Source organism: Bos javanicus, chromosome 5 (genome assembly GCF_032452875.1).
Source record: "Bos javanicus breed banteng chromosome 5, ARS-OSU_banteng_1.0, whole genome shotgun sequence".
NCBI lineage: Eukaryota > Metazoa > Chordata > Mammalia > Artiodactyla > Bovidae > Bos > Bos javanicus.
Window position 1 is genome coordinate 95623152 of NC_083872.1, and position 23666 is coordinate 95646817.

At 42.0% G+C, this 23666-nt stretch overlaps 3 protein-coding genes across 6 annotated transcripts in view; 2 read left to right on the top strand and 1 right to left on the bottom strand.

The window, feature by feature from the left end:
• Positions 1–8177: 8177 nt before the first annotated feature.
• On the bottom strand, positions 8178–8902 carry LOC133248067 (histone H2A.J). The gene has a single exon (XM_061417772.1). It carries the CDS (start codon positions 8742–8744, stop codon positions 8355–8357), a length of 390 nt encoding a protein of 129 aa, XP_061273756.1. The 5' UTR covers positions 8745–8902; the 3' UTR covers positions 8178–8354.
• A 1592-nt stretch (positions 8903–10494) lies between these two features.
• LOC133248068 (histone H4) lies at positions 10495–11172 on the top strand. The gene has a single exon (XM_061417773.1). It carries the CDS (start codon positions 10770–10772, stop codon positions 11079–11081), a length of 312 nt encoding a protein of 103 aa, XP_061273757.1. The 5' UTR covers positions 10495–10769; the 3' UTR covers positions 11082–11172.
• Positions 11173–11711: 539 nt separating this feature from the next.
• GUCY2C (guanylate cyclase 2C) overlaps positions 11712–23666 on the top strand; it is a 98120-nt gene continuing 86165 nt past the window's right edge. The window contains exon 1 of one of the 4 annotated variants that reach the window (XM_061417758.1): positions 11712–11801. The gene's annotated coding sequence lies outside the window, so the exon portion shown is untranslated. Of the gene's footprint in view, positions 11802–21541; positions 22351–23666 lie in introns of those variants that run through there. The other 3 variants (XM_061417757.1, XM_061417756.1, XM_061417759.1) reach the window with 3 other exon arrangements.

A 23666-nucleotide genomic window follows, 5' to 3' on the forward strand; every position in this document is an offset into this window, starting at 1 on the left:
GCAAAATACAGCCTTACAGTGATAATTTCATATCTTCCTGAAGCCAGCTGGTTTCCTTTTTTAAGTTTTGTTTTTTTTCTCTTACTCTCCATTTCCCTCTCATGGCAAACTAAACATTTAAACATCAACGAATTAAGTTTGTCAGGGTCAAATTTCTCACGCTTTAATCATTCTAAAATACCTACACTGGCTTTATGAATTAATAAGTTGCTCTAACATAATACTGTAAATCAACTACATCAATAAAAAAATAAGTTGCCACTGTTACTATAAGTTCTTTAAGATGAAAACAAAACACTGATTAAAGTTAAAATATGTAAAAAGCTATTTAAATAAATGGGATGATAACAAAAGATGTATTTTGTAATGCTTCTTTGCCAATATTCTTCTGGGCTTTTTTTTAAAAAATGGTTTTTTGTCACCACAGATATATACCTTTAATTTCTGTATGTGCAGTGTGAAAATGCAAAGGGGAAAAGTACATTGCCATTCCAGGGCCACTGGTAAAGTAAGCCAACTGGCCAGCATTCACTGGGTAATTCTTGTTTAGTCTCTAAGTCATGTCCGACTCTTTTGTGACCTCATGGATTGTAGCCCTTGGCCAAGGCTCCTCTGTTCATGGAATTTCCCAGACAAGAAGAGGGGAGCAGGTTGCCATTTCCTCCTCCAGGGGATCTCCCTGACCCAGGAATCAAACCCACATCTCTTGCATTGGCAGGTGGATTCTTTATTGCTGAGTCACCAGGGAAGCTCCTGGGTAGGAAAATGTAGTAACTTTTATAGAACATATCCCAGTTATATGTAAAAGTAAAGGCAACTTAGGTAGAGTCAGGGAGCACAGTGATAGATCCAAATTGTGAAAAATCTCTGTCCCTTGATGCTTTCTCCAGGCCACGTCCTCTCATCTCTGAATGGCTCCTCTTCCTTGACAATGGATTAGACCTCACCCATCCTCACTTGCCCTGTCTGCTGTTTCCTAGAGATTCACTGATACATCTCGCTACATATACTCTCTAGATCTATATTCCCTCTGGATGATTTTACCCAAGCAGATCATTGTTAATTATGATTCCCATATTCTTATCTCCAGGCCAGAACTTTTCCTCTGGTTATGCTTACATCTGGCCACAGGTACTCTGTTGACTCCTGTACTTCCATGCATGCTGTCTTCCTAGCACACCCTGTCACGTCAGACACACTCTTGCACTGGACCCATCTCAGGCACCACCCTCCCTACCTGTAACACCCTGAGCATCTCCTTTTCTTAACATGTGGTCTGCTAGATCATCTTTCTGATTACATTGTCATCATTTTTCTTGACAGTGGATTATCAATCATGGGTATAACATGTAATCTACACTCAATAAACTGTTGAACAAATGGGTTCCGTTTTTAATCTGAGTGGGTAGACTTAACCTATTAATTCCAAACTAGGTTGTCTTTGGAGCAGGAGATACAAATTCAGGTTCACAAAGTTAATTTTGCTATTTATGACTCTTTTCTGTTCTAGACTGAGTTGTAGATGTTCTATAATTAGTAAACAGCCACTAAGCTAGCTGAAAAAGTTGGCTTAAAGCTCAATATTCAGAAAACTAAGATCATGGCATCTGGTCCCATCACTTCATGGGAAATAGATGGGGAAACAATAGAAACTGTGTCAGACTTTATTCTGGGGGGCTCCAAAATCACTGCAGATGGTGATTGCAGCCATGAAATTAAAAGATGCTTACTCCTTGGAAGGAAAGTTATGATCAACCTCGATAGCATATTCAAAAGCAGAGACATTACTTTGCCAACAAAGGTCCATCTAGTCAAGGCTATGGTTTTTCCAGTGGTCGTGTATGGATGTGAGAGTTGGACTGTAAAGAAAGCTGAGCGCCAAAGAATTGATGCTTTTGAACTGTGGTGTTGGAGAAGACTCTTGAGAGTCCCTTGGACTGCAAGGAGATCCAACCAGTTCATTCTAAAAGAGATCAGCCCTGGATGTTCTTTGGAAGGACTGATGCTAAAGCTGAAACTCCAATACTTTGGCTACCTCATGCAAAGAGTTGACTCATTGGAAAACACTCTGATGCTGGGAGGGATTGGGGGCAGGAGGAGAAGCGGATGACAGAGGATGAGATGGCTGGATGGCATCACCGACTCGATGGACATGAGTTTGGGTGAACTCCCCGGGAGTTGGTGATGGATAAGGAGGCCTGGTGTGCTGCAATTCATGGGGTTGCAAAGAGTTGGACACGACTGAGCGACTGAACTGAACTAAGTTAGTTTTTATGGTGAGATGACTATGCCAAAGCCTTTGACTGTGTGGATCACAATAAACTGTGGAAAATTCTTCAAGAGATGGGAATACCAGACCACCTGATCTGCCTCTTGAGAAATCTGTATGCAGGTCAGGAAGCAACAGTTAGAACTGGACATGGAACAACAGACTGGTTCCAAATAGGAAAAGGAGTTCGTCCAGGCTGTATATTGTCACCCTGCTTATTTAACTTCTATGCAGAGTACATCATGAGAAACGCTGGACTGGAAGAAACACAAGCGGGAATCGAGATTGCCGGGAGAAATATCAATAACCTCAGATATGCAGATGACACCACCCTTACGGCAGAAAGTGAAGAGGAACTAAAAAACCTCTTGATGAAAGTGAAAGTGGAGAGTGAAAAAGTGGGCTTAAAGCTCAATATTCAGAAAACGAAGATCATGGCATCTGGTCCCATCACTTCATGGGAAATAGATGGGGAAACAGTGGAAACAGTGGCAGACTTTATTTTTGGGGGCTCCAAAATCACTGCAGATGGTGACTGCAGCCATGAAACTAAAAGACACTTACTCCTTGGAAGGAAAGTTATGACCAACCTAGACAGCATATTCAAAAGCAGACATTACTTTGCCAACAAAGGTCCGTCTAGTCAAGGCTATGGTTTTTCCTGTGGTCATGTATGGATGTGAGAGTTGGACTGTGAAGAAGGCTGAGCGCTGAAGAATTGATGCTTTTGAACTGTGGTGTTGGAGAAGACTCTTGAGAGTCCCTTGGACTGCAAGGAGATCCAACCAGTCCATTCTGAAGGAGATCAGCCCTGGGATTTCTTTGGAAGGAATGATGCTCAAGCTGAAACTCCAGTACTTTGGCCACCTCATGTGAAGAGTTGACTCATTGGAAAAGACTCTGATGTTGGGAGGGATTGGGGGCAGGAGGAGAAGGGGACGACAGAGGATGAGATGGCTGGATGGCATCACTGACTCGATGGACATGAGTCTGAGTGAACTCCAGGAGTTGGTGATGGACAGGGAGACCTGGCGTGCTGCGATTCATAGGGTCGCAAAGTTGGACACGGCTGAGCGACTGATCTGATCTGATCTGAAAAATCACAGAATTACTAGAATTCCAGATGTTTACTAACTTCAGTAGGTCCCATCACGACTGCCACTTGCTCTAAATCCAGTTTCACATACTGTTAGTTACTATTCGTTGAGTGCATTTCTATATGGGAAACTCAGTGTCTTCATTCACATTATCTCTAATCTTCCTCCAAACTTACTGATGTAACTCTACTATTATGCCCAGTTAACAGATGAAACTGACCTTTAAAGAAATTGAATAGCATTTCCAAAATCATTCAGCTACTGAGGAGATGAGTGGATTTGAACCCAAGTCTCATTCCAAGAGAGTAAGTTCTTAAATGTTGTGGTATATGACCTTTCAACCATTGGAAATAAATTTGTGAAGAGTTTGCATATAGTCATCACCAATTATGGGGCCAGACTAAACCTTTTGATTCCAGGCAGATAAAACTAAGCAGACCAGTTCTCAGAGACACAAAGACAAGACTGGCCCTGCAGGAAAAGCAAAGAAGGAACAAATCCTGGCCAAGTCACAACATGCCACACTGTATGGCTTATCTCCATGGGAAAGCACGTGTGTGTCTACACACACAGCTATGGATTAGAAATCTACTGAAGACCAGAATTCAGGTCTCACCAGTTTCTATCCTGAATCTTTTTCTATTGGGTCTCATGCTTGAAAAAAACATGGACCTTTTAAGTTAATAATCATATATTGGCAAGAACTGTTTGTGCATAGAAGATTCACAAGCTGAATTGATTTGGCAAGGGGTATCCTCCTCAGAGGATGAGATGGGTGGATGGCATCACTAATGAAATGGACATGAACCTGGGCAAGCTCCAGGAGATGGTGAGGGACAGGGAGGCCTGGCACACTTCAGTCCATGGGTCCTAAAGAGCCAGACATGACTGGGCAACTGAACAAAAACAACAAATGCATTTTTAACTGCTAATAAAGTATTCAGGTTTAAAAAGCTCTCAAAAACGGAAATGGTGAGGTTAAAATGGACTGACTGAATCTTGTAGCAGGGCAAGTATTTGAGGGGAGCCTATGAATCTCTGGGACAGTGGTGGTTGAGATAGGGTGAGATTGGGGTCATCAGTGTACTGACATCCGTGAATCTTGCCTGTTTTTATCTTCAGGTAACAGGGTTAGACTCCTGTGAAACTTTAGAGAGAAAAGGTGTTTGTTTTTTTTTTTATAAATGTCATACCCTTATTTCCTTACCGTTTGGTTTTAATCTTTGAGATGCTTCAAATTATTTTGGAAATTAAGACGTAAATGTCAAAACCAGCAACTGATACACTTTTTTCTTCTCCACTGCTCACCATGCCACAAGGCAGTAATAACGAGAACTATTCCTAACAACTGGGCATTAAAAACAACAAAATATTCATTAGTTACCTCTACTTTAACCTATAAAAGTAAGCCCATATCCCCGTAGAAACTGGTAATTCTATTTACTGAGCATACAATAGCTGGCATCGAAAAAGCAAGAGAGTTCCAGAAAAACATCTATTTCTGTTTTATTGACTATTCGTAAGCCTTTGACTGTGTGGATCACAATAAACTGGAAAATTCTGAAAAAGATGGGAATACCAGATCACTTGAACTGCCTCTTGAGAAACTTGTATACAGTTCAGGAAGCAACAGTTAGAACTGGACATTGAACAACAGACTGGTTCCAAATAGGTAAAGGAGTTCGTCAAGGCTGTATACTGTCACCCTGCTTATTTAACTTATATGCAGAGTACATCATGAGAAACGCTGGGCTGGAAGAAGCACAAGCTGGAATCAAGATTGCTGGGAGAAATATCAATAACCTCAGATATGCAGATGACACCATCCTTATGGCAGAAAGTGAAGAAGCACTAAAGAGCCTCTTGATGAAAGTGAAAGAGGAGAGTGGAAAACGTTGGCTTAAAGCTCAACATTCAGGAAACTAACATCATGGCATCTGGTCCTATCACTTCATGGAAAATAGAAACAGTGGAAACAGTGGCTGACTTTATTCTTCTGGGCTCCAAAATCACTACAGATGGTGATTGCAGCCATGAAATTAAAAGACGCTTACTTCTTGGAAGGAAACTTTTATGACCAACCTAGACAGCATATTAAAAAACAGAGACATTACTTTGCCAACAAAGGTCCGTCTAGTCAAGGCTATGGTTTTTCCAGTGGTTGTGTATGGATGTGAGAGTTGGATTATAAAGAAAGCTGAGCGTAGAATTGATGCTTTTGAACTCTGGTGTTGAAGACTCTTGAGAGTCCCTTGGACTGCAAGGAGATCCAACTAATCCATCCTAAAGGAGATCAGTCCTGGGTGTTCATTGGACGGACTGATGTTGAAGCTGAAACTCCAATACTTTGGCCACCTGATGCGAAGAGCTGATTCATTGGAAAAGACCCTGATGCTGGGAAATATTAGGGGCAGGAGGAGAACGGGATGACAGAGGATGAGATGGTTGGATGGCATCATCGACTCAATGGACATGGGTTTGGGTAGACTCCGGGAGTGGGTGCCAGGACAGGCCTGGCATGCTGCGGTTCATGGAGGTCGCAAAGAGTCGGACACAACTGAGTGACTGAACTGAACAATAGCTGGCATGGAATAAAGGAACAATCTCGGTTATCAAAATAACTATTGTGACTATTTTACACAAGGAAGACTTCTGAATAGGCGGGAAGTGGAATTAACAGTCGGACGTCTTGGAAACTGCCCAAGGTACGTACCCTTGGGGTCTATTCTCTTTAGGACATAGGGGGCAATAATCTGCCTCCTAAAAGGGGTACTTGAGGCCTGACCTTTGTATATACTTCAAACTTGATCACATGGGAGAAGTAATCCTGACATCCATTCCACAAGCAATAGAGAGACGCTAGTAGTAGCAGAAGCTGAAAGGGAATCCTTTCTTTGATGGTCACTTATTTGTTTATTTTCCGGTCTTCAGTTACCCAGAAAAAAAAAGTGAGTTTCAGGAGTGGAAATCTAGTTGGTCTCATAGGCCAGGGTATCCTCATCACCTGCTGCAGGGGTTAATAGCCACCTATTGCTCTGGCTAAGCCATGAGAAAATCACCATGGGAAAAGAATAAAAGCAAAGTATAGCAATGCAGCACAACCTAAATAAAAGTACATTGGGTTGATCAGTTGGGGTTGTCATGCCCTGCTAAGCTAAGGAAAAACATAGTGTGGACCTTGGAACACTGGGCCAGCGCAAGTTCAGAACGCTGCTTGTGCACACACTAAGATGTTTTCCCAAGGCATATACGGGTCTATGACCTCCAGCTAGGTGACAGCCTTTGTAGAAGAAAATAACAAAGATAGTTTAAAGTAATCAATAAAATGGGAGACGTGACTGGGGACACAGGAGGCTGACTTCATCGTAGCACAACAGATACTTTCTGCTTGCCAAGACACTAAATAAAAGTGATGTGGCTCTGAGGAACAGGGCTGTTGACCCAAGAGGTCTTGAGTCCCCCAGTCCCATCTTTAAAACTTTAATTCTGTCTCTAGTTTCTTTTTCCCAAACTGTGCGGTTGACCACTTTCGATCCCTACTTGCTGTGCTGGCCACAGCAGCCCATTACACAGTACTGTGCATAGCATACAAGAGGTTCTCAGTAAATACTGGGGAAAAAAGAAAAGTCCATGCCGAGAAAACAGGCCAACTACTGCCATTGATGGTGGAAGGCATATCCTTTTCTTTTCCCTAGAATGACATCAACTCTGACTTAAGGAAAAGGTGAATGCAAATATGTGAAATCTAAATAAACGAGGATCTTTTTTGTAGGACAGGAGGAAGCTTGTAGAAAAGGGGGAAATGGAAGGGTCAATCTAGGACAGACCAAGGTTGTTACTGTGTAACTTTTAAATGTAAACTCCTGAGCAGAAATGTTTCTCTCCATACCATCTGTCCTTGCCTTTTCTCACATCTCACATATTTATGAAAGCCTTACTGTGCCATTAAGCAACACAAACACAATAGGTGTTGTTGGAATGCAGTCATTACCTCAGGCCCAGTGGTAGAACGTAGGGGACCTTAAGAGGGGGATTTGTTGTTATAAAGCAAAATCAAATCAATTACCTTTCCAAAGGGCTATGATATTGTGGAGATAAGACCACTATGAAGCTAGAAACTTGAGAAAGTCATTTTAAAAGCTACTCGGGTATAGGTAACTCATGATTAAAGGCCCTGCACTATTACACAACATGAGTGTCAGCGCAACAAATTTCCAACTTCATGACTCAGGCTTCTGTGCTACACATATTACTGGATGGTTCTTTCATTTTAAAGAAATGTGAACATAAGCGTGCACACAAAAATATCTGACACCCCAAACAAGAAAACACAACAGCTGTCAGGCCAAGAAAAATCTGTTAAATTGACACTGTGTCGTCAAAGCTACCCTTCCAAGATGTAAAGTTATTCTCCCTTCTGAAAAGTGTGGCCGGACAGACAACCTCCTGCCCAAGACCACAACGTCATCACTATCTCTTTCCTAGAACTGGTTCCGGAACTGCCCTAACAGGGCAGGGGAGCACAGGCCCTAGAAGGCGGATGTAAAAACAACTCGCCCAGCCTCATCCGCACCTACTCTGCGTCGCCTCTGCTTCCGGGCGAGCAGGGAGAGCCCCCGACTCTGCCCACCTTCACGCCAGTGGGTCCCTTCTGGTCTCCCTTTATCCGCCCGTAGCGCCTCGAGGGTGATTGCGGAACAAACCTGCCCAGAAAGTGGCTCAAGCCGACCCACCAGTACCTCTTCCAAAGGTCTCCCGGTCGCCCCTGGGTCTCCCGGCAGGGCCCCGCGACTACACAGCTCTCTCGACCAGACGATTTTCACCGACTTTATTGGGCCCGCGACCCAGTTGGTCTCCTCGCCGCCCACCTCCCCACTAGATGGCTCCGGCCCTCCATAACATCAAGCATATTCAAAAACACTGCGGGCGGGGCGGCTCTGGAGACAGCCCTTGCTGGGGAAGCCGGATCCCCTGTGGCAGCATCAGGGTCATTTGCTCTTCGTCTTCTGACTCTCCGTCTTCTTGGGCAGCAGCACGGCCTGGATGTTGGGCAGGACGCCGCCCTGAGCGATGGTCACTTTCCCCAGAAGCTTGTTTAGTTCTTCGTCGTTGCGGATGGCGAGCTGCAGGTGGCGAGGGATTATCCTGGTCTTCTTGTTGTCCCGCGCGGCGTTGCCAGCCAACTCCAGGATCTCCGCCGTCAGGTATTCCAACACCGCCGCCAGGTACACCGGCGCCCCGGCGCCCACTCGCTCCGCGTAGTTACCCTTGCGCAGCAGTCTGTGCACTCGGCCCACTGGGAACTGCAGGCCCGCGCGGGAGGACCTGGACTTGGCCTTTGCCCGCACTTTGCCGCCCTGCTTTCCGCGACCAGACATGTTTGTCTCTCGCTTACAACTCCAGCGAGAAGGAAAAACCCAGCGATCCGGTTCCTAGTACAAGAACGCAACGTACCACACCGGAACTGCCTCTACCAACACTTTGCTGACACTAGGCAGCGCCTTCCCATTGGGCTCCGCAACATCCTTGGCTCCAGTGACCAATGACAGGCAGGCTCTGCTCCCAATTAGCACGCTGGCAGAAGGACGGCCTTCTCCAATTCTCTCCAATCAAAAGAGCAAACTGCTAAGTCCTCATTTACATAACCGCTCATATGAATATCTAGGTGCGCTTGCTCCGCGGTTGGGGTTCTGTTGAATATATTGAGTTCGGTTGAATTTGGCAGATTCTGAGATTTCAACGTCCTCTTTCGCTCTCAGGAAAAGAATGTCTTAAGAATTAAGGAACCGAGGTAAGAAACAGAAAAATCAGGAAAGAGAGTTACCCCTTCTCCTTAGTTAACTTAGTCAACAAATACTAAGCACTCAAGCAAGAAATGCCTCTAGCAGTTCTGGTTGAGTATGCCTGAAATTTTTGACACATTACCTTTATTATTGACACTAAAAAAAAAAAAATCCTTGTAAGCAAGAGATCTCTAACTTGAAAATATTCTAACCTTGATTTTTTAGTAAATACTAAAAAACAAACAAAACACACACACACACACACACACACACACACACACACACACCTATTTTGCCATTACAAGAATCCTGATTCTTCCAAACTTTCTTTGGAATCAAGCATTAAAAGCATGCGGTACAATGTGACTATTTAGCACTCCCCACCCCAGCTCCAGTCATCCAGTGTTCTGAGGGTTCTTTTAATTCTGCTTTAACAACAAAAATAACAGTATCTTTTTTGTGCTATAGAGATGGATGAGGATAGATACATAATAAGCAAATATTTGCCATAAAGCTTTCTTACTGGAAAGGCTTATTCGTCAGGACTAGGTACAGGAAGCACAATTTACCAAAATATTCATTCCTCATGGTGTTACTGCTGCCTTTTTTCGTAGTATGAACCTTTTGGGGAAACAGTCCTGTCTCCTAGAGTGGTGACACTACTCAAAGTTCCGTTTTTCTCAAGGAATTTCTTAAATGAGAACCGTCTGATTTAAAGCCATGATCATGCTGCTGCTGCCAAGTCGCTTCAGTCGTGTCCGACCCTGTGCGACCCCATAGACGACAGCCCACCAGGCTCCCCCATCCCTGGGATTCTCTAGGCAAGAATACTGGAATTTCACAAGAACTTAGAGTTTTAATGAAATAAGAATGTTACATTATTTTAACGAATCACAGAAATTGTCGTTTGAGAAGCAAAACCCCGTGCTTGGGCTGGGGGTGGGGGACGGAGGAAGCAGTAAAATCTACAAATTGTGCAGAAGAAGCTGCAAGAGAAAAGTCGGGGGTGGGGGCGGGGAGTAAGGGGTAAGGTTAGACTCTTTTTGAAAATTTAATTTTTTCTTCGCGGGGCCACAAAAGAGAAAAAGAACGATTGAAAGATTTCCTCTACCCCAACTGGTGACTTAAAAAGACCCACAGGTGTAAAGCAACTGCTTTGAAATTTAAAAGTAGTAAAGCATTCCCACTTCCTACTCAGTTTCAAATTAGTCTAAGAATAGTATTATAAAAGTGTGCATTTCGTTGGAAAACTATAAAATTAGAATTCCCGCGCTAGAGAGAGGCGGGGGCGGACAAGGTGGAGGAAAGAGACAAGGGAAACTCAGCGCTCACTGGATCTGGCCTACCGTTTTTTAAGTATGGAGAAACGGCAATATAATTTCTGTCTAGTCTTTCCTCAATTTCATGGCAAAAATAACAAGAAGTTTTCCCAAATAAGCAACCGAAAATTTTTGTAGGGAGGGGATTAAAAAAAAAAAAAAACCTTTTGGGGACTTAGCTCCGCCCACTATCTTGAGGTTTTCAACCAGGTCCGCTACAAGGATATATTAGCTCAGGTTCTTAGCTTCCCGAACTGTTACGAGCTTGCTTAATACGATTGTCGTCTTTTTGTTGTTGAAAATGTCTGGCAGGGGCAAAGGAGGGAAAGGGCTAGGTAAGGGAGGTGCCAAGCGTCACCGGAAGGTCTTACGGGACAACATCCAGGGCATTACAAAGCCCGCAATTCGCCGTCTTGCCCGCCGTGGTGGTGTCAAGCGCATCTCAGGGCTCATCTACGAGGAGACCCGTGGAGTGCTCAAAGTGTTCTTGGAAAACGTGATCCGCGATGCAGTGACGTACACGGAGCACGCCAAGCGCAAGACGGTCACGGCCATGGATGTGGTGTACGCTCTGAAACGCCAGGGCCGCACTCTCTACGGCTTCGGTGGCTGAGCTCTGCCTGCGGCTTATCATCAGATTCCAAAAGGCCCTTTTTAGGGCCACCAAAACCTCAAAAAAAGGGTTGATCACGCTTAAGTTTCATGGTGAATGTGCTAATAGGTGCTTCAGAGGAAGCTTTACAATTGCAGTTGTTCGGACGGATGATTCGGGGTTAGGCTTGAGGCTGGGGGAGGTGTGAGCAGCAAAGCTCGAAGTGGGGAGCCCGGGGCCCGCGCTAGGGACGTAGCTTGGGAAATGCATCGCAGGGCAGTAAGTGATCTTCCCCTTTGTTTCAGACGCTGAAGTGCTGAGTTTGGACTCCGTTTGGGAAACAGGTATCGTCAACTTAGAAATAGGTGTTTTCGGAGCGAATGCCTCGGGATCTGAGCTTATGTAGAGTAACTTGTATGCAAATAAGGCAAGTGCGGGTCCCTGCCTCCGATTGGACGGGAGGTATCAGAGGGAGTGGTTCTCGCCGAAGGGGCCGGCCCCACCTCTGAGACCTATTGTAGTGTCCAATAGGAAAGCGCGAGGTGCAGGCCTAGAGTTGCGCGCAGGGGTCTTGCCAAGCGTTAATATTTTATATATTGACGGAATGTTTGAGTGAGAATTAATCCAACTCCGACGCGGAATGTAGGGCGGCCGCGTGTGGGCGAGTGCAAGGCAAGGCCTAAACCGTCGGCACCTGCGCTACTCGTGGGTCGGCTGCACAAAGGTGGTCGCGCCGAGCAGGTGAGCATCCCAACCCCCGACTGCCCAGCCGCGGTGCTCAAGCCCCGGGGCGTGGGAATCCAGGAGTTAACCGGCAGCGCTGCCAGGGCGCAGGCAGTACTGTTGCCCGGGAGAGAGAGGGTCTTGTGACCCGGTCGCCCCTAGGAGATAAACCCTGGCTTTCTAAGTGACGGTCCTGTTCAGAACCGCCCGGCCCGGGGCTGCGGGAAGGAGTGGGGCGGCGGGTTGTAGTCTAAAGAGTTCGGTGAAAATGATGTAGTGAGAGAGCTGTATAGTCATGAAGTCCTACCCATTTGTCCTGCCCAGGAGACCGAGTAAGGAGGCCCGGTTTGCGGGCTTTTCCTGGTGTCAAAGGCGGGACTGAAGACAGGGGGCTCCACCTGCGTGCTGCCGGCAAGGGCGAGGCTGGAGCCGAAGTCCTTTAAGGGCCGTGCTCGACTTCTGGCTGTGTCCTTCCTCACCAGCTTGTCTGTGTGATGGAAATTGGGAAGGGGCTTAGAACACCAAAATGCAGTGTGATCCCATGAACCCTGACTAATCTCTCCTAGCTCTGGCTTGTCTGGACATCGTGAAATCACTTAGCTTCATGGACTGGTTGTCTGGATTGGCTGTGGGGTAGTTTCCCAGCCTTGACAGTGATGTATGTACATTTCATTTTAAGCCGTATATATCCGAGATGAACTCTAGCCAGGAAAACATTTCCCTTGTTCCCGCAGCAGAGACTGGCTCATACCGTTTAATGAATATCAGCCACTTTGGAACACATTGTATTCCATTTTTGCATTCGATTCTCCAGCAAATCTATGAATTATTTATTATTAATTACCATTTTATAGACGAGGTAACGGATACAGGGGGAAAGTACTGGAATCAGGATTTGAACCCAGCACTGTTCTTAACCCTTATGTGCCACTGCCGCTTCCAGGGAGCCCCCATCTCCCATTTGCTGACATTTCACTTCTTGGTACTTTCTTCTCCATACTCAAACGTATCTGTGGTGCTGGTTATGTATTAAATTTCTAGGCAGTGAGACAGTTCCAGAAGCTCAACTTTCTTTAGTTCAAGTGAAGAAAACCCTTAAGTTACCTAAAAAGAAGCATCAGGGTATGGCACACTTGAGTACATTTATATTTGTTGAGGGAGTGAATGTGTGAATTTGAATAGATAGTTAATGTACCTATTAAACCCCCAATTTAGTGTGAATCAGATTATTGAGAATGAAGGTGGGACTGCAGTGGAGCATGAAAATAAGTATTCGTATGGTAATTTAAAATATCTATTCCTTAAGTATTTAAGTTACTTGGGATTATTTTTTGTTTATATTTTTGATGGTAGCATCAATATTTTTTGAACCTGTCTAGTAGAACTTTTGAACTGTGGTGTTGAAGAAGACTCTTGAGAGTCCTTTGGACTGCAAAGAGATCCAGCCAGTCCATTCTAAAGGGCTGGGTGTTCTTTGGAAGGAATGATGCTGAAGCTGAAACTCCAGTACTTTGGCCACCTCATGCGAAGAGTTAACTCATTGGAAAAGACCCTGATGCTGGGAGGGATTGGGGGCAGGAAGAGAAGGGGACGACAGAGGATGAGATGGCTGGATGGCATCACCGACTCGATGGACGTGAGTCTGAGTGAACTCCGGGAGTTAGTGATGGACAGGGAGGCCTGGCATGCTGCGATTCATGGGGTGGCAAAGAGTCGGACAAGACTGAATGACTGAACTGAACTGAGTAGAACTAAATTTTCCCTTGTAAGCACAGCATATTTTTCTTTATGTTTTATGTATTTTATAAAATAATACCAAATTATTTGAACATGAGAAGTCTTTGTTTCTGTTTGAGTCCCATGGTAGTATCCAGTCCTGAAGAAATGATTTTCCAAACCAAAAGGGGGTCACATAATTTGAGAACACAAGTTATCTGAAATTAGAACTGAGATTTTCGGGAGTTAACTTCAGAAAATGTAGAATGCATTACTATACATGTTTGTTAAATAAAGAATTTAAACTGCTTCCAAAATGCTTTTCTTGGAATATGGAATGAAGTCCTGTTGAAATTAGATCCTGTAGCAAACTAGATCTCTTCTAGTTTGAACATTTAATGCCTCTTTTATCCCAAGAACTGTTAACTTGAAGATTCAGAGATAAATAAGCCATCAGTTGAGTTCAGTTGCTCAGTTGTGTCTGACTCTTTGCAACCCCATGGACTACAGCATGCCAGGCCTCCCTGTCCATCACCAACTCCCGGAACTTACTGAAATTCATGTCAGGCAGTGATGCCATCCAACCATCTCATCCTCTGTTGTCCCCTTCTCCTCCGGCCTTCAGTCTTTCCCAGCATCAAGGTCTTTTCAAATGAGTCAGTTCTTCACATCAGGTGGCCAAAGTACTGGAGTTTCAGTTTCAACATCAGTCCTTCCAATGAATATTCAGGACTGATTTCCTTTAGGATGGACTGGTTGGATCTCCTTGCAGTCCAAGGGACTCTCAAGAGTCTTCTCCAACACCACAGTTCAAAAGCATCAATTCTTCGGCACTCAGCTTTCTTTATAATCCAACTCACATCCATACATGACTGCTGGAAAAACCATAGCCTTGACTAGACAGACCTTTTTTGGCAAAGTAATGTCTCTGCTTTTTAATATGCTATCTAGGTTGGTCATAACTTTCCTTCAAGGAGTAAGCGTCTTTTAATTTCATGGCTGCAGTCACCATCTGCAGTGATTTTGGAGCCCCCAAAAATAAAGTCTGCCACTGTTTCCACTGTTTCTCTATCTATTTGCCATGAAGTGATGGGACCGGATACCATGATCTTAGTTTTTTGAATGTTGAGCTTTAAGCCAACTTTTTCACTCTCCTCTTTCATTTTCATCAAGAGGCTCTTTAGTTCTTCACTTTCTGCCATAAGGATGGTGTCATTTGCATATCTGAGGTTATTGATGTTTCTCCTGGCAATCTTGATTCCAGCTTGTGCTTCCTCCAGCCCAGCATTTCCCAGGATATACTCTTCATATAAGTTAAACAGGGTGATAATATACAGCCTTGTCGTACTCCTTTCTCTATTTGGAACCAGTCTGTTGTTCCATGTCCAGTTCCAACGGTTGCTTCCTGACCTGCATACAGATTTCTCATGAGGTGTGTCAGGTGGTCTTGTATTCCCATCTCTTTCAGAATTTTCCACAGTTTGTTGTGATCCACGCAGTCAAAGGCTTTGGCATAGTCAATAAAGCAGAAATAGATGTTTTTCTGGAACTCTTTTGCTTTTTCAATGATCCAGCGGATGTTGGCAATTTGATCTCTGGTTCCTCTGCCTTTTCTAAAACCGGCATGAACATCTCGAAGTTCACGGTTCAGTATTGCTGAAGCCTGGCTTGGAGAATTTTGAGCATTACTTTACTAGCGTGTGAAAGGAGTGCAGTTATGCGGTAGTTTGAGCATTCTTTGGCATTGCCTTTCTCTGGGATTGGAATGAAAACTGACCTTTTCCGGTCCTGTGGTCACTGCTGAGTTTTCCAAATTTGCTGGCATATTGAGTGCAGCGCTTTCACAGCATCATCTTTCAGGATTTGGAATAGCTCAACTGGAATTCTATCATCTCCACTAGCTTTGTACGTAGTGATGCTTTGTAAGGCCCACTTGACTTCACATTCCGGATGTCTGGCTCTAGGTGAGTGATCATACCATCATGATTATCTGGGTCGGGAAGATCTTTTTTATATAGTTCTCTTGTGTATTCTTGCCACGTATTCTTAACATCTTCTGCTGCTTTTAGGTCTATACCTTTCTGTCCTTAATTATGCCCATCTTTGCATGAAATGTTCCCTTGGTATGTCAGTTTTCTTGAGATCTCTAGTCTTTCCCAGTCTATTATTTTCCTCTATTTCTTTGCACTGATCACTGAGGAGGGCTTTCTTATTGATCCTTGCTATTCTCTGAACTCTGCATTCAAATGGGTATATCCTTCCTTTTCTCCTTTGCCTTTAGCTTCTCTTCTTTTCTCAGCTATTTGTAAAGCCTCCGCAGGTAACCATTTTCCCTTTTTCCATTTGTTTTCCTTGGGGATGGTCTTGATCACTGCTTCCTATACAATGTCATGAACCTCCATCCATAGTTCTTCAGGCACTTTATCAGATATAATCCCTTCAATCTATTTGTCACTTCCACTGTATAATTGTAAGGTATTTGATTTAGGTCATACTTGAATGATCTAGTGGTTTTCCCTACTTTCATCAATTTAAGTCTGAATTTGGCAATAAGGAGTTCGTGATCCGAGCCACAGTCAGCTCCTGGTCTTGTTTTTTTGCTGACAGTATACAGCTTCTCCATCTTTGGCTGCAAGGAATATAATCAATCTGATTTGGTGTTGGCCATCTGGTGATGTCCATGTGTAGAGTCTTCTCTTGTGTTGTTGGAAGAGGGTGTTTGCTATGACCAGTGCATTCTCTTAGCAAAACTCTATTAGTCTTTGATCTTTGTTTTGTACTCCAAGGCCAAATTTGCCTGTTACTCCAGGTGTTTCTTGACTTCCTACTTTTGGATTCCAGTTTCCTACAATGAAGAGGACATCTTTTTTGGTGTTAGTTCTAGAAGGTCTTGTAGGTCTTCATAGAGGTGTTCAATTTTAGCTTCTTCAGCATTACTGGTTGTGGCATAGACCTGGATTACTGTGATATCGAATGGTTTGCCTTGAAAATGAACAGAGATCATCCTGTCGTTTTTGAGATTGCATCCAAGTACTGCATTTTGGACTCTTGTTGACCATGATGGCCACTCCATTTCTTCTAAGGGATTCCTGCCCACAGTAGTAGATATAATGGTCATCTGAGTTAAATTCACCCATTCCAGTCCATTTTAGTTCACCGATTCCTAAAATGTCAACGTTCACTCTTGCCATTTCCTATTTGACCTCCCAATTTGCCTTGATTTGTGGACCTAACATTCCAGGTTCCTATGCAGTATTGCTCTTTGCAGCATCAGACTACTTCCATCACCCGTCACATTTACAGCTGGGCGTTGTTTTTGCTTTGGCTCCATCTCTTCAGTCTTTCTGGAGTTATTTCTCCACTCTTCTCCAGTAACATTGGGCACGTACCAACCTGGGGAGTTCATCTTTCAGTGTCATACCTTTTTGCCTTTTCATACTGTTCATGAGGTTCTCAAGGTAAGAATACTTTGCTCCCACTGAGACCAAAAGTCTATTCTTTACATCTGTGTCTCCTTTGCTGCCCTGTACGTAAGGTTGTCAGTACCATCTTTATAGATTCCATATATATGCATTAATATATGATATTTGTCTTTCTCTTTCTGACTTACTTCATTCTGTATAATAAGCTCTAGGACCATCCACCTCATTAGAACTGACTCAACTGTTTTCATTTTTGTAGCTGAGTAGGCTTCAACAACAGAGAAGGCAATGGCACCCCACTCCAGCACTCTTGCCTGGAAAATCCCACGGACGGAGGAGCCTGGTAGGCTGCAGTCCATGGGGTTTCGAAGAGTAGGATACGACTAAGCAACTTCACTTTCACTTTTCACTTTCATGCATTGGAGAAGGAAATGGCAACCCACTCGTGTTCTTGCCTGGAGAATCCCAGGGACGGGGGAGCCTGGTGGGCTGCCATCTATGGGGTCGCACAGAGTCAGACATGACTGAAGCGACTTAGCAGCAGGCTTCAACAATACGTGAAACGTGAACTTCCAGATGTTCAAGCCGGTTTTAGAAAAGGCAGAGGAACCGGAGATCAAATTGCCAACATCCGCTGGATCATCAAAAAAGCAAGAGAGTTCCAGAAAAACATCTATTTCTCCTTTATTGACTATGCCAAAGCCTTTGACTGTGTACATCACAGTAAGCTGTGGAAAATTCTGAAAGAGATGGGAATACCAGACCACCTGACCTGCCTCTTGAGAAACCTATATGCAGGTCAGGAAGCAACAGTTAGAACTGGACATTGAACAACAGACTGGTTCCAAATAGGAAAAGGAGTATGTCAAGGCTGTATATTGTCACCCTGCTTATTTAACTTATATGCAGAGTACATCATAAGAAATGCTGGGTTAGAAGAAGCACAAGTTGGAATCAAGATTGCCGGGAGAAGTATCAATAACCTCAGATACGCAGATGACACCATCCTTATGGCAGAAAGTGAAGAGGAACTAAAAAGCCTCTTGATGAAAGTGAAAGAGGAGAGTGAAAAAGTTGGCTTAAAGCTCAACATTCAGAAAACTTAAGATCATGGCATCCGGTCCCATCACTTCATGGGAAATAGATGGGGAAACAGTGACAGACTTTATTTTTTGGGGCTCCAAAATCACTGCAGATGGTGACTGCAGCCATGAAATTAAAAGACACTTACTCCTTGGAAGGAAAGTTATGACCAACCTAGATAGCATATGCAAAAGCAGAGACATTACTTTGCCAACAAAGGTCCATCTAGTCAAGGCTATGGTTTTTCCAGTAGTCATGTATGGATGTGAGAGTTGGACTGTGAAGAAAGCTGAGTGCCGAAGAATTGATACTTTTGAACTGTGGTGTTGGAGAAGACTCTTGAGAGTCCTTTGGACTGCAAGGAGATCCAGCCAGTCCATCCTAAAGGAGATCAGTCCTGGGTGTTCTTTGGAAGGAATGATGCTAAAGCTGAAACTCCAGTACTTTGGCCACCTCATGCAAAGAGTTGACTCATTGGAAAAGACTCTGATGCTGGGAGAGATTGGAGGCAGGAGGAGAAGGGGACGACAGAGGATGAGATGGCTGGATAGCATCACCGACTCGATGGACTTGAGTTTGAGTGAACTCCGGGAGTTGGTGATGGACAGGGAGGCCTGGCGTGCTGCAATTCATGGAGTCTCAAAGAGTCAGACACGACTGAGCAACTGAACTGAACTGAATATTCCATTGTGTATGTGTACCACAACTTCCTTATCCATTCATTTGCCAATGGCCATCTAGGTTTCTTCCATGTCCTAGCTATTGTAAATAGCTCTGAAGTGGACATTAAGGTACATGTGTCTTCCGTGGCTCAGATGGTAAAGTGTCTGTCTACGATGCGGGAGACCTGGGTTCGATCCCTGGGTTGGGAAGATCCCTTGGAGAAGGAAATGGCAACCCACTCCAGTACTATTGCCTGGAAAATCCCATGGACAGAGGAGCCTGGTAGGCTACAGTCCATGGGATTGCAAAGAGTCGGACACGACTGAGCGACTTCACGTTCACATCTTCCCAAGATGATGGAGTAATAAGCAAGGAGACCACTTCATTTTAAAGTCAACACATTCATGTTAAAGTCAACACATTGACTTTGTGTTATCTTTTTTCTGATATTTTTCAGAAATCTGTTTATTGTTATCTTCAAAAATAATTTATCTTTTTAAAAACTTTAAACAACTTTTACTTATATTATGTTTTGTAATTTCCTTAATATCATTTTTTACCACTTCTCCAAAACCTGTTATTCCCAGTGCATTTTAGATTTTTAATTTTTAAAATAAACGTGTAAGTTATGACTTTGGATTTATTTCTGTTACAGCTTTGGACAAATATCAAACTTTTGAAATGTTATAGTATATTTTATTATTTGTCATAATAATAAAGTTTTACTTTTATATCATCTCATCCTAACCTAATTATTAAAGAGGTTAAAATTTTACCCATAGTTGTAATGTTTTCTTGTTTTAGTTATCAGTATTAATTTCTAGTTATTAATTTGGGCTAGAAATTTGTGAGCTCTGTAATTTCTTCCTTTTGGAAATTATTGAAATTTCATATATGACCAGTTTTGACAATGTCTTCTGGATCTTGGACAAGGAGGCATAACATGTGTTTTAAAATATGACAACTCAGTTTATATCTATTTATTCAATATTGCTAATTATTATATTTTCAAAATAGACTCTATGGCTATTTTTATCTACTCAATACATATTGCTCCTGATAGTATCTTGTTGTCACCTATGTTTCTGTTTCTTTCAATTTATCCTCATATTTTGAATAGTATTTATTTTACAGAATTCTTTTTTCTGATTTGGTATTTAAACTTCATGACTGCCATACCTTCTTTATAGGTTGTTACCTTTTATCCCTCTGAGTAACTCTTTTGGTTTAATTTTATTTTTTTGGCCTTTGGGTATCAATGAACTTGAATTCCATTTATTTATTATTATTTTGCCTCATCTGATGTACTGTTTTGTCACCTGCAATTCTTAATACACCAGCAATCTAGTTCCTTTTTCTAGGTTCTTGAGCTTTAAAGTTAGGTCGTTGACTTGAGATATTTCTTGATCTTCATTCAAGCTTTTCCTTCTTGTTTCTGATCATCCACTTGTCTCTTTATTTTTGTTAAAAACTATACCAGCCTGTTCTTTGTGTTAGTTGCTCAGTCATGCCCGACTCTTTGCAACCCCATGAACTGTAGCCCACCAGGATCCTCTGTCCATGGGATTCTCCAGGCAAAAATACTGGAGTGGGCTACGGTGTTCTCCACTAGGGGATCTTCTCCACCCAGGGATCGTCTCCTGCATTGCAGGCAGGTTCTTTACCAGTGAACCACTGAGGAAGCCCTTTCTCAAATTTGAGTGAAGGGAAAACTGTCTTACAGACTTCTTGTATTAGTTTAAGACATTTTGATTTTTATGTTACTTAAATGTCAAAGTATAGCAGATGCTTACTGTTCATGCTTACAGTTCATATTAAAGACACTGTGAAAGCAGACTTTATAAATTACTTAACAGAAACCTATAAATCAGTATGTTATTATAAAATCTAATATAATTGATAATGATGTTTTGCTTAAACTATGTCTTAAAAAGCAAAAGTATATTTTGCTTATTGTTAACTATTTGGCTTTCCTTGAAACATTTTTTTGAGTCATTATCATTGTTATCTTCCTTTTTTTAATTATGAACTTGTTTTTAACATAGATTCATTATTTTGGCAAGCCAGTAATTTACTAGTACACTTCAAAATGATCTAAAATACCTTCTTCATTTATTGTGCTTATATATTAGTCGCTCAGTCATGTCTGACTCTTTGTGACCCCATGAACTACAGTCCACCAGTTTCCTCCGTCCATGGAATTTTCCAGACAAGAATACTGGAGTGGGTTTCCATTCCCTTCTCCAGGGAATCTTGCCGATCCAAGGATAGAACCCATGTCTCCTGCATTGCAGGCAAATTTTTTACTATCTGAGCCACCAGAGAAACCTATATGTATATGTCAGTTATGTATATATGACACTACTATGGCTAGGTAACTTGAATATTTTTTGTTTTATGCAAAGGTAGCATCCATCTAATACATCTGCTTGCCATGTAAATATGCTATCAGGGCTTTAGATATGATACTGTTCCTTCTGGGAAGAAAAGTTTCTTGGCATAATTAGATGAAAAGAAATTAAAGGTAGAAAAGGGAAATGAGGACAATAGAAAAATACATATAAATATGAAAAGGTCTGAAAGAATTAAACTGCCAGTCATTATTTTGGGAGAGCAGTGTTATTAGGAAAGGAGTAAAACATTCACAAAAGTCGTTTTTGCTTTTTAATCCATAAATGGTGTGTTTATATAATAATTTTAATTTAAAATTATGGAAAGTTTTAAAAAATAATTAACTCATTTTTGTCTTACTTGCATGAAAGGTCTCACTTCTTTTCCTAGCAAGATCCAAACCTCTCATCTGGTAATTGACTTTTTTTGTCTCTTCCATTTCTTATTCCTAGAGGTCCAAAATTGTTTTAGGATTAAAAAAAATACTCAGTGAAGTAACTTCCTTTTTAACATAATAATTTTGTTCCTTTCACTAAATTTAAATAATCTTTGATTGTGTGGTAATGATCAGAAAAAATATATGTGAGGAAGATGACAAAAATAAAGATTACACAAAACATCATCTTTTTCTCCTTTACTTATGCTATAGCTATAAATAGGACAGAGTTAGAAGCAGTGAGAATAACCATTAAAATTGTCATTCATTCCAGGCCCTATCCTGACAACAGAATTAATTTAAAACTTGGAACATAAATGTGAATCATTATGGATTGACTCTTTTGCCTGAAGCCATTTGTAGAGAATCAGCAGACAATTGGTGGTTGAATTCTTAATAGTAAAATGGTACGTTTTAGCTAGACCAGAAGATGTGAGATGTAGTTTATATATAAATGCTTCAAGAAATGAGAAAACTTTCTCTACTACTGCCCATACAAAAATCAGCTTCCCATTCTGCACTTTGCTTTTGCCTAGCTCACGTTGAGTATCATTTAATTTGGTGTTTCAAGTCAGGTACTGTTCAGAAGAAAAAATCCACATGATCCAATATCCATGATCTTCTGATATGTCCTCACTGAGGTACCAGTGGTCTTTAGTGAAGGACTTTGATAAAGACTTTTGTATTCAACCCCACAAAGGTAATGACCCCTTGTGAATCATGGATCTCGGTTACCCATGGACTGTGGATGTTGTTATGTTACAACCAACCAAGAAGACTGTTGTCACGCACAGATAGATGGAGCTGTGGTTTTGACTGGGTACTTACCTGCTCGGGGTGGCAAGACAAATACCAGGTGAGGAATGAAACTTTTAGCTTTAAAAACAACTGCTAAATAACTCATTAAGCTTTTATATTTCTTTATGCCCCAGTGTGATCATTCCTATCTCCACTTTTAGTTGTATAATTAACTGTAGACAGTTTCTTGATATTTGTATCATCTAGACATGTAGATGCACATGAGTTTTGAGTAAACTCCAGGAGTTGGTAATGGACAGGGAGGCCTGGTATGCTGCAGTCCATGGGGTCACAAGGAGTCAGACACAACTGAGTGACTGAACTGAACTGAGACATGTAGAAATATTTCTGTTATTCTCAGATGAACATTTAATATATTTATCAAATTGGTCTTTTAATTTGCTAAAATGGAGCCTACTCTTTGCAGTGAAACAATTAAGTTAACATGGGCATTTAAAAAAATGTACTGGTAATTTGATTTAAATAACTAATCAATTCAGTCAAAATCATCATGCAGTTGATACCCTGCTATTAAATAATGTATCTTTTTCTGGAATTATGAAATAAATATGTAATACCAGCTGTAGGTGTAAGCTAGATATTGACAACCCCATTTAGTTTTATCAACCATAGAATTTACCTTTTCATGGATCTTGGACTCTGTAACAGTGTCTAGTCTGATAGGAATGTGGTGGTGTTGTATAGTTGCTGTGTTGTGTCCAGGTCTTTTGTGACCCCGTGGACTGTAGCCTGCTAGGCTCCACTGTCCATGGGATTTCCCAGGCGAAAATACTGGAATGGGTTGCCATTCCTTCTCCAGGGGATCTTTCTGACTCAGAGGATCGAGCAGATTCTTTACCTCTGAGTCACCAGGAAAGCCTTTATAAGAATGTAGCTAATTAAAATTATATTCATAAGGTAGATAATTTCATGAGAAATGAAGAGAAAATCTAGATTCTTATGCTAGTAACAAGGCAGGCTATTTTTGCTTTATCTTTGCAGAGTAGAAAGTAAATGTTAGCAATCTGGCAATAAAACTTTTACACTGTTGAAGTGAAAGATATGCAGGAACCATAGAGGCAATTGATAGAAGCAATAATATTCAAACTTAAAAAACCAGGAGTCAGGCTTAAAATTTCCTATGTGAAGTGGGGCTGACATATCTGTAAGGACATTATAAGATTTTTTCTATTTGATTTGATATCATTCACTTATATTACTTTTTAAAATTTTTTTTAAGATCCATTTTGAGAAACAGCAATTTATAATTTGAGTGAGATTAATATTGTAATTAGCCTGAAGCATTAACATCTCCCTTTTATTGTTGTCTGTAAACTGTTTACAAGGAATTGTAATTTCTTCTTGGTCATTTAA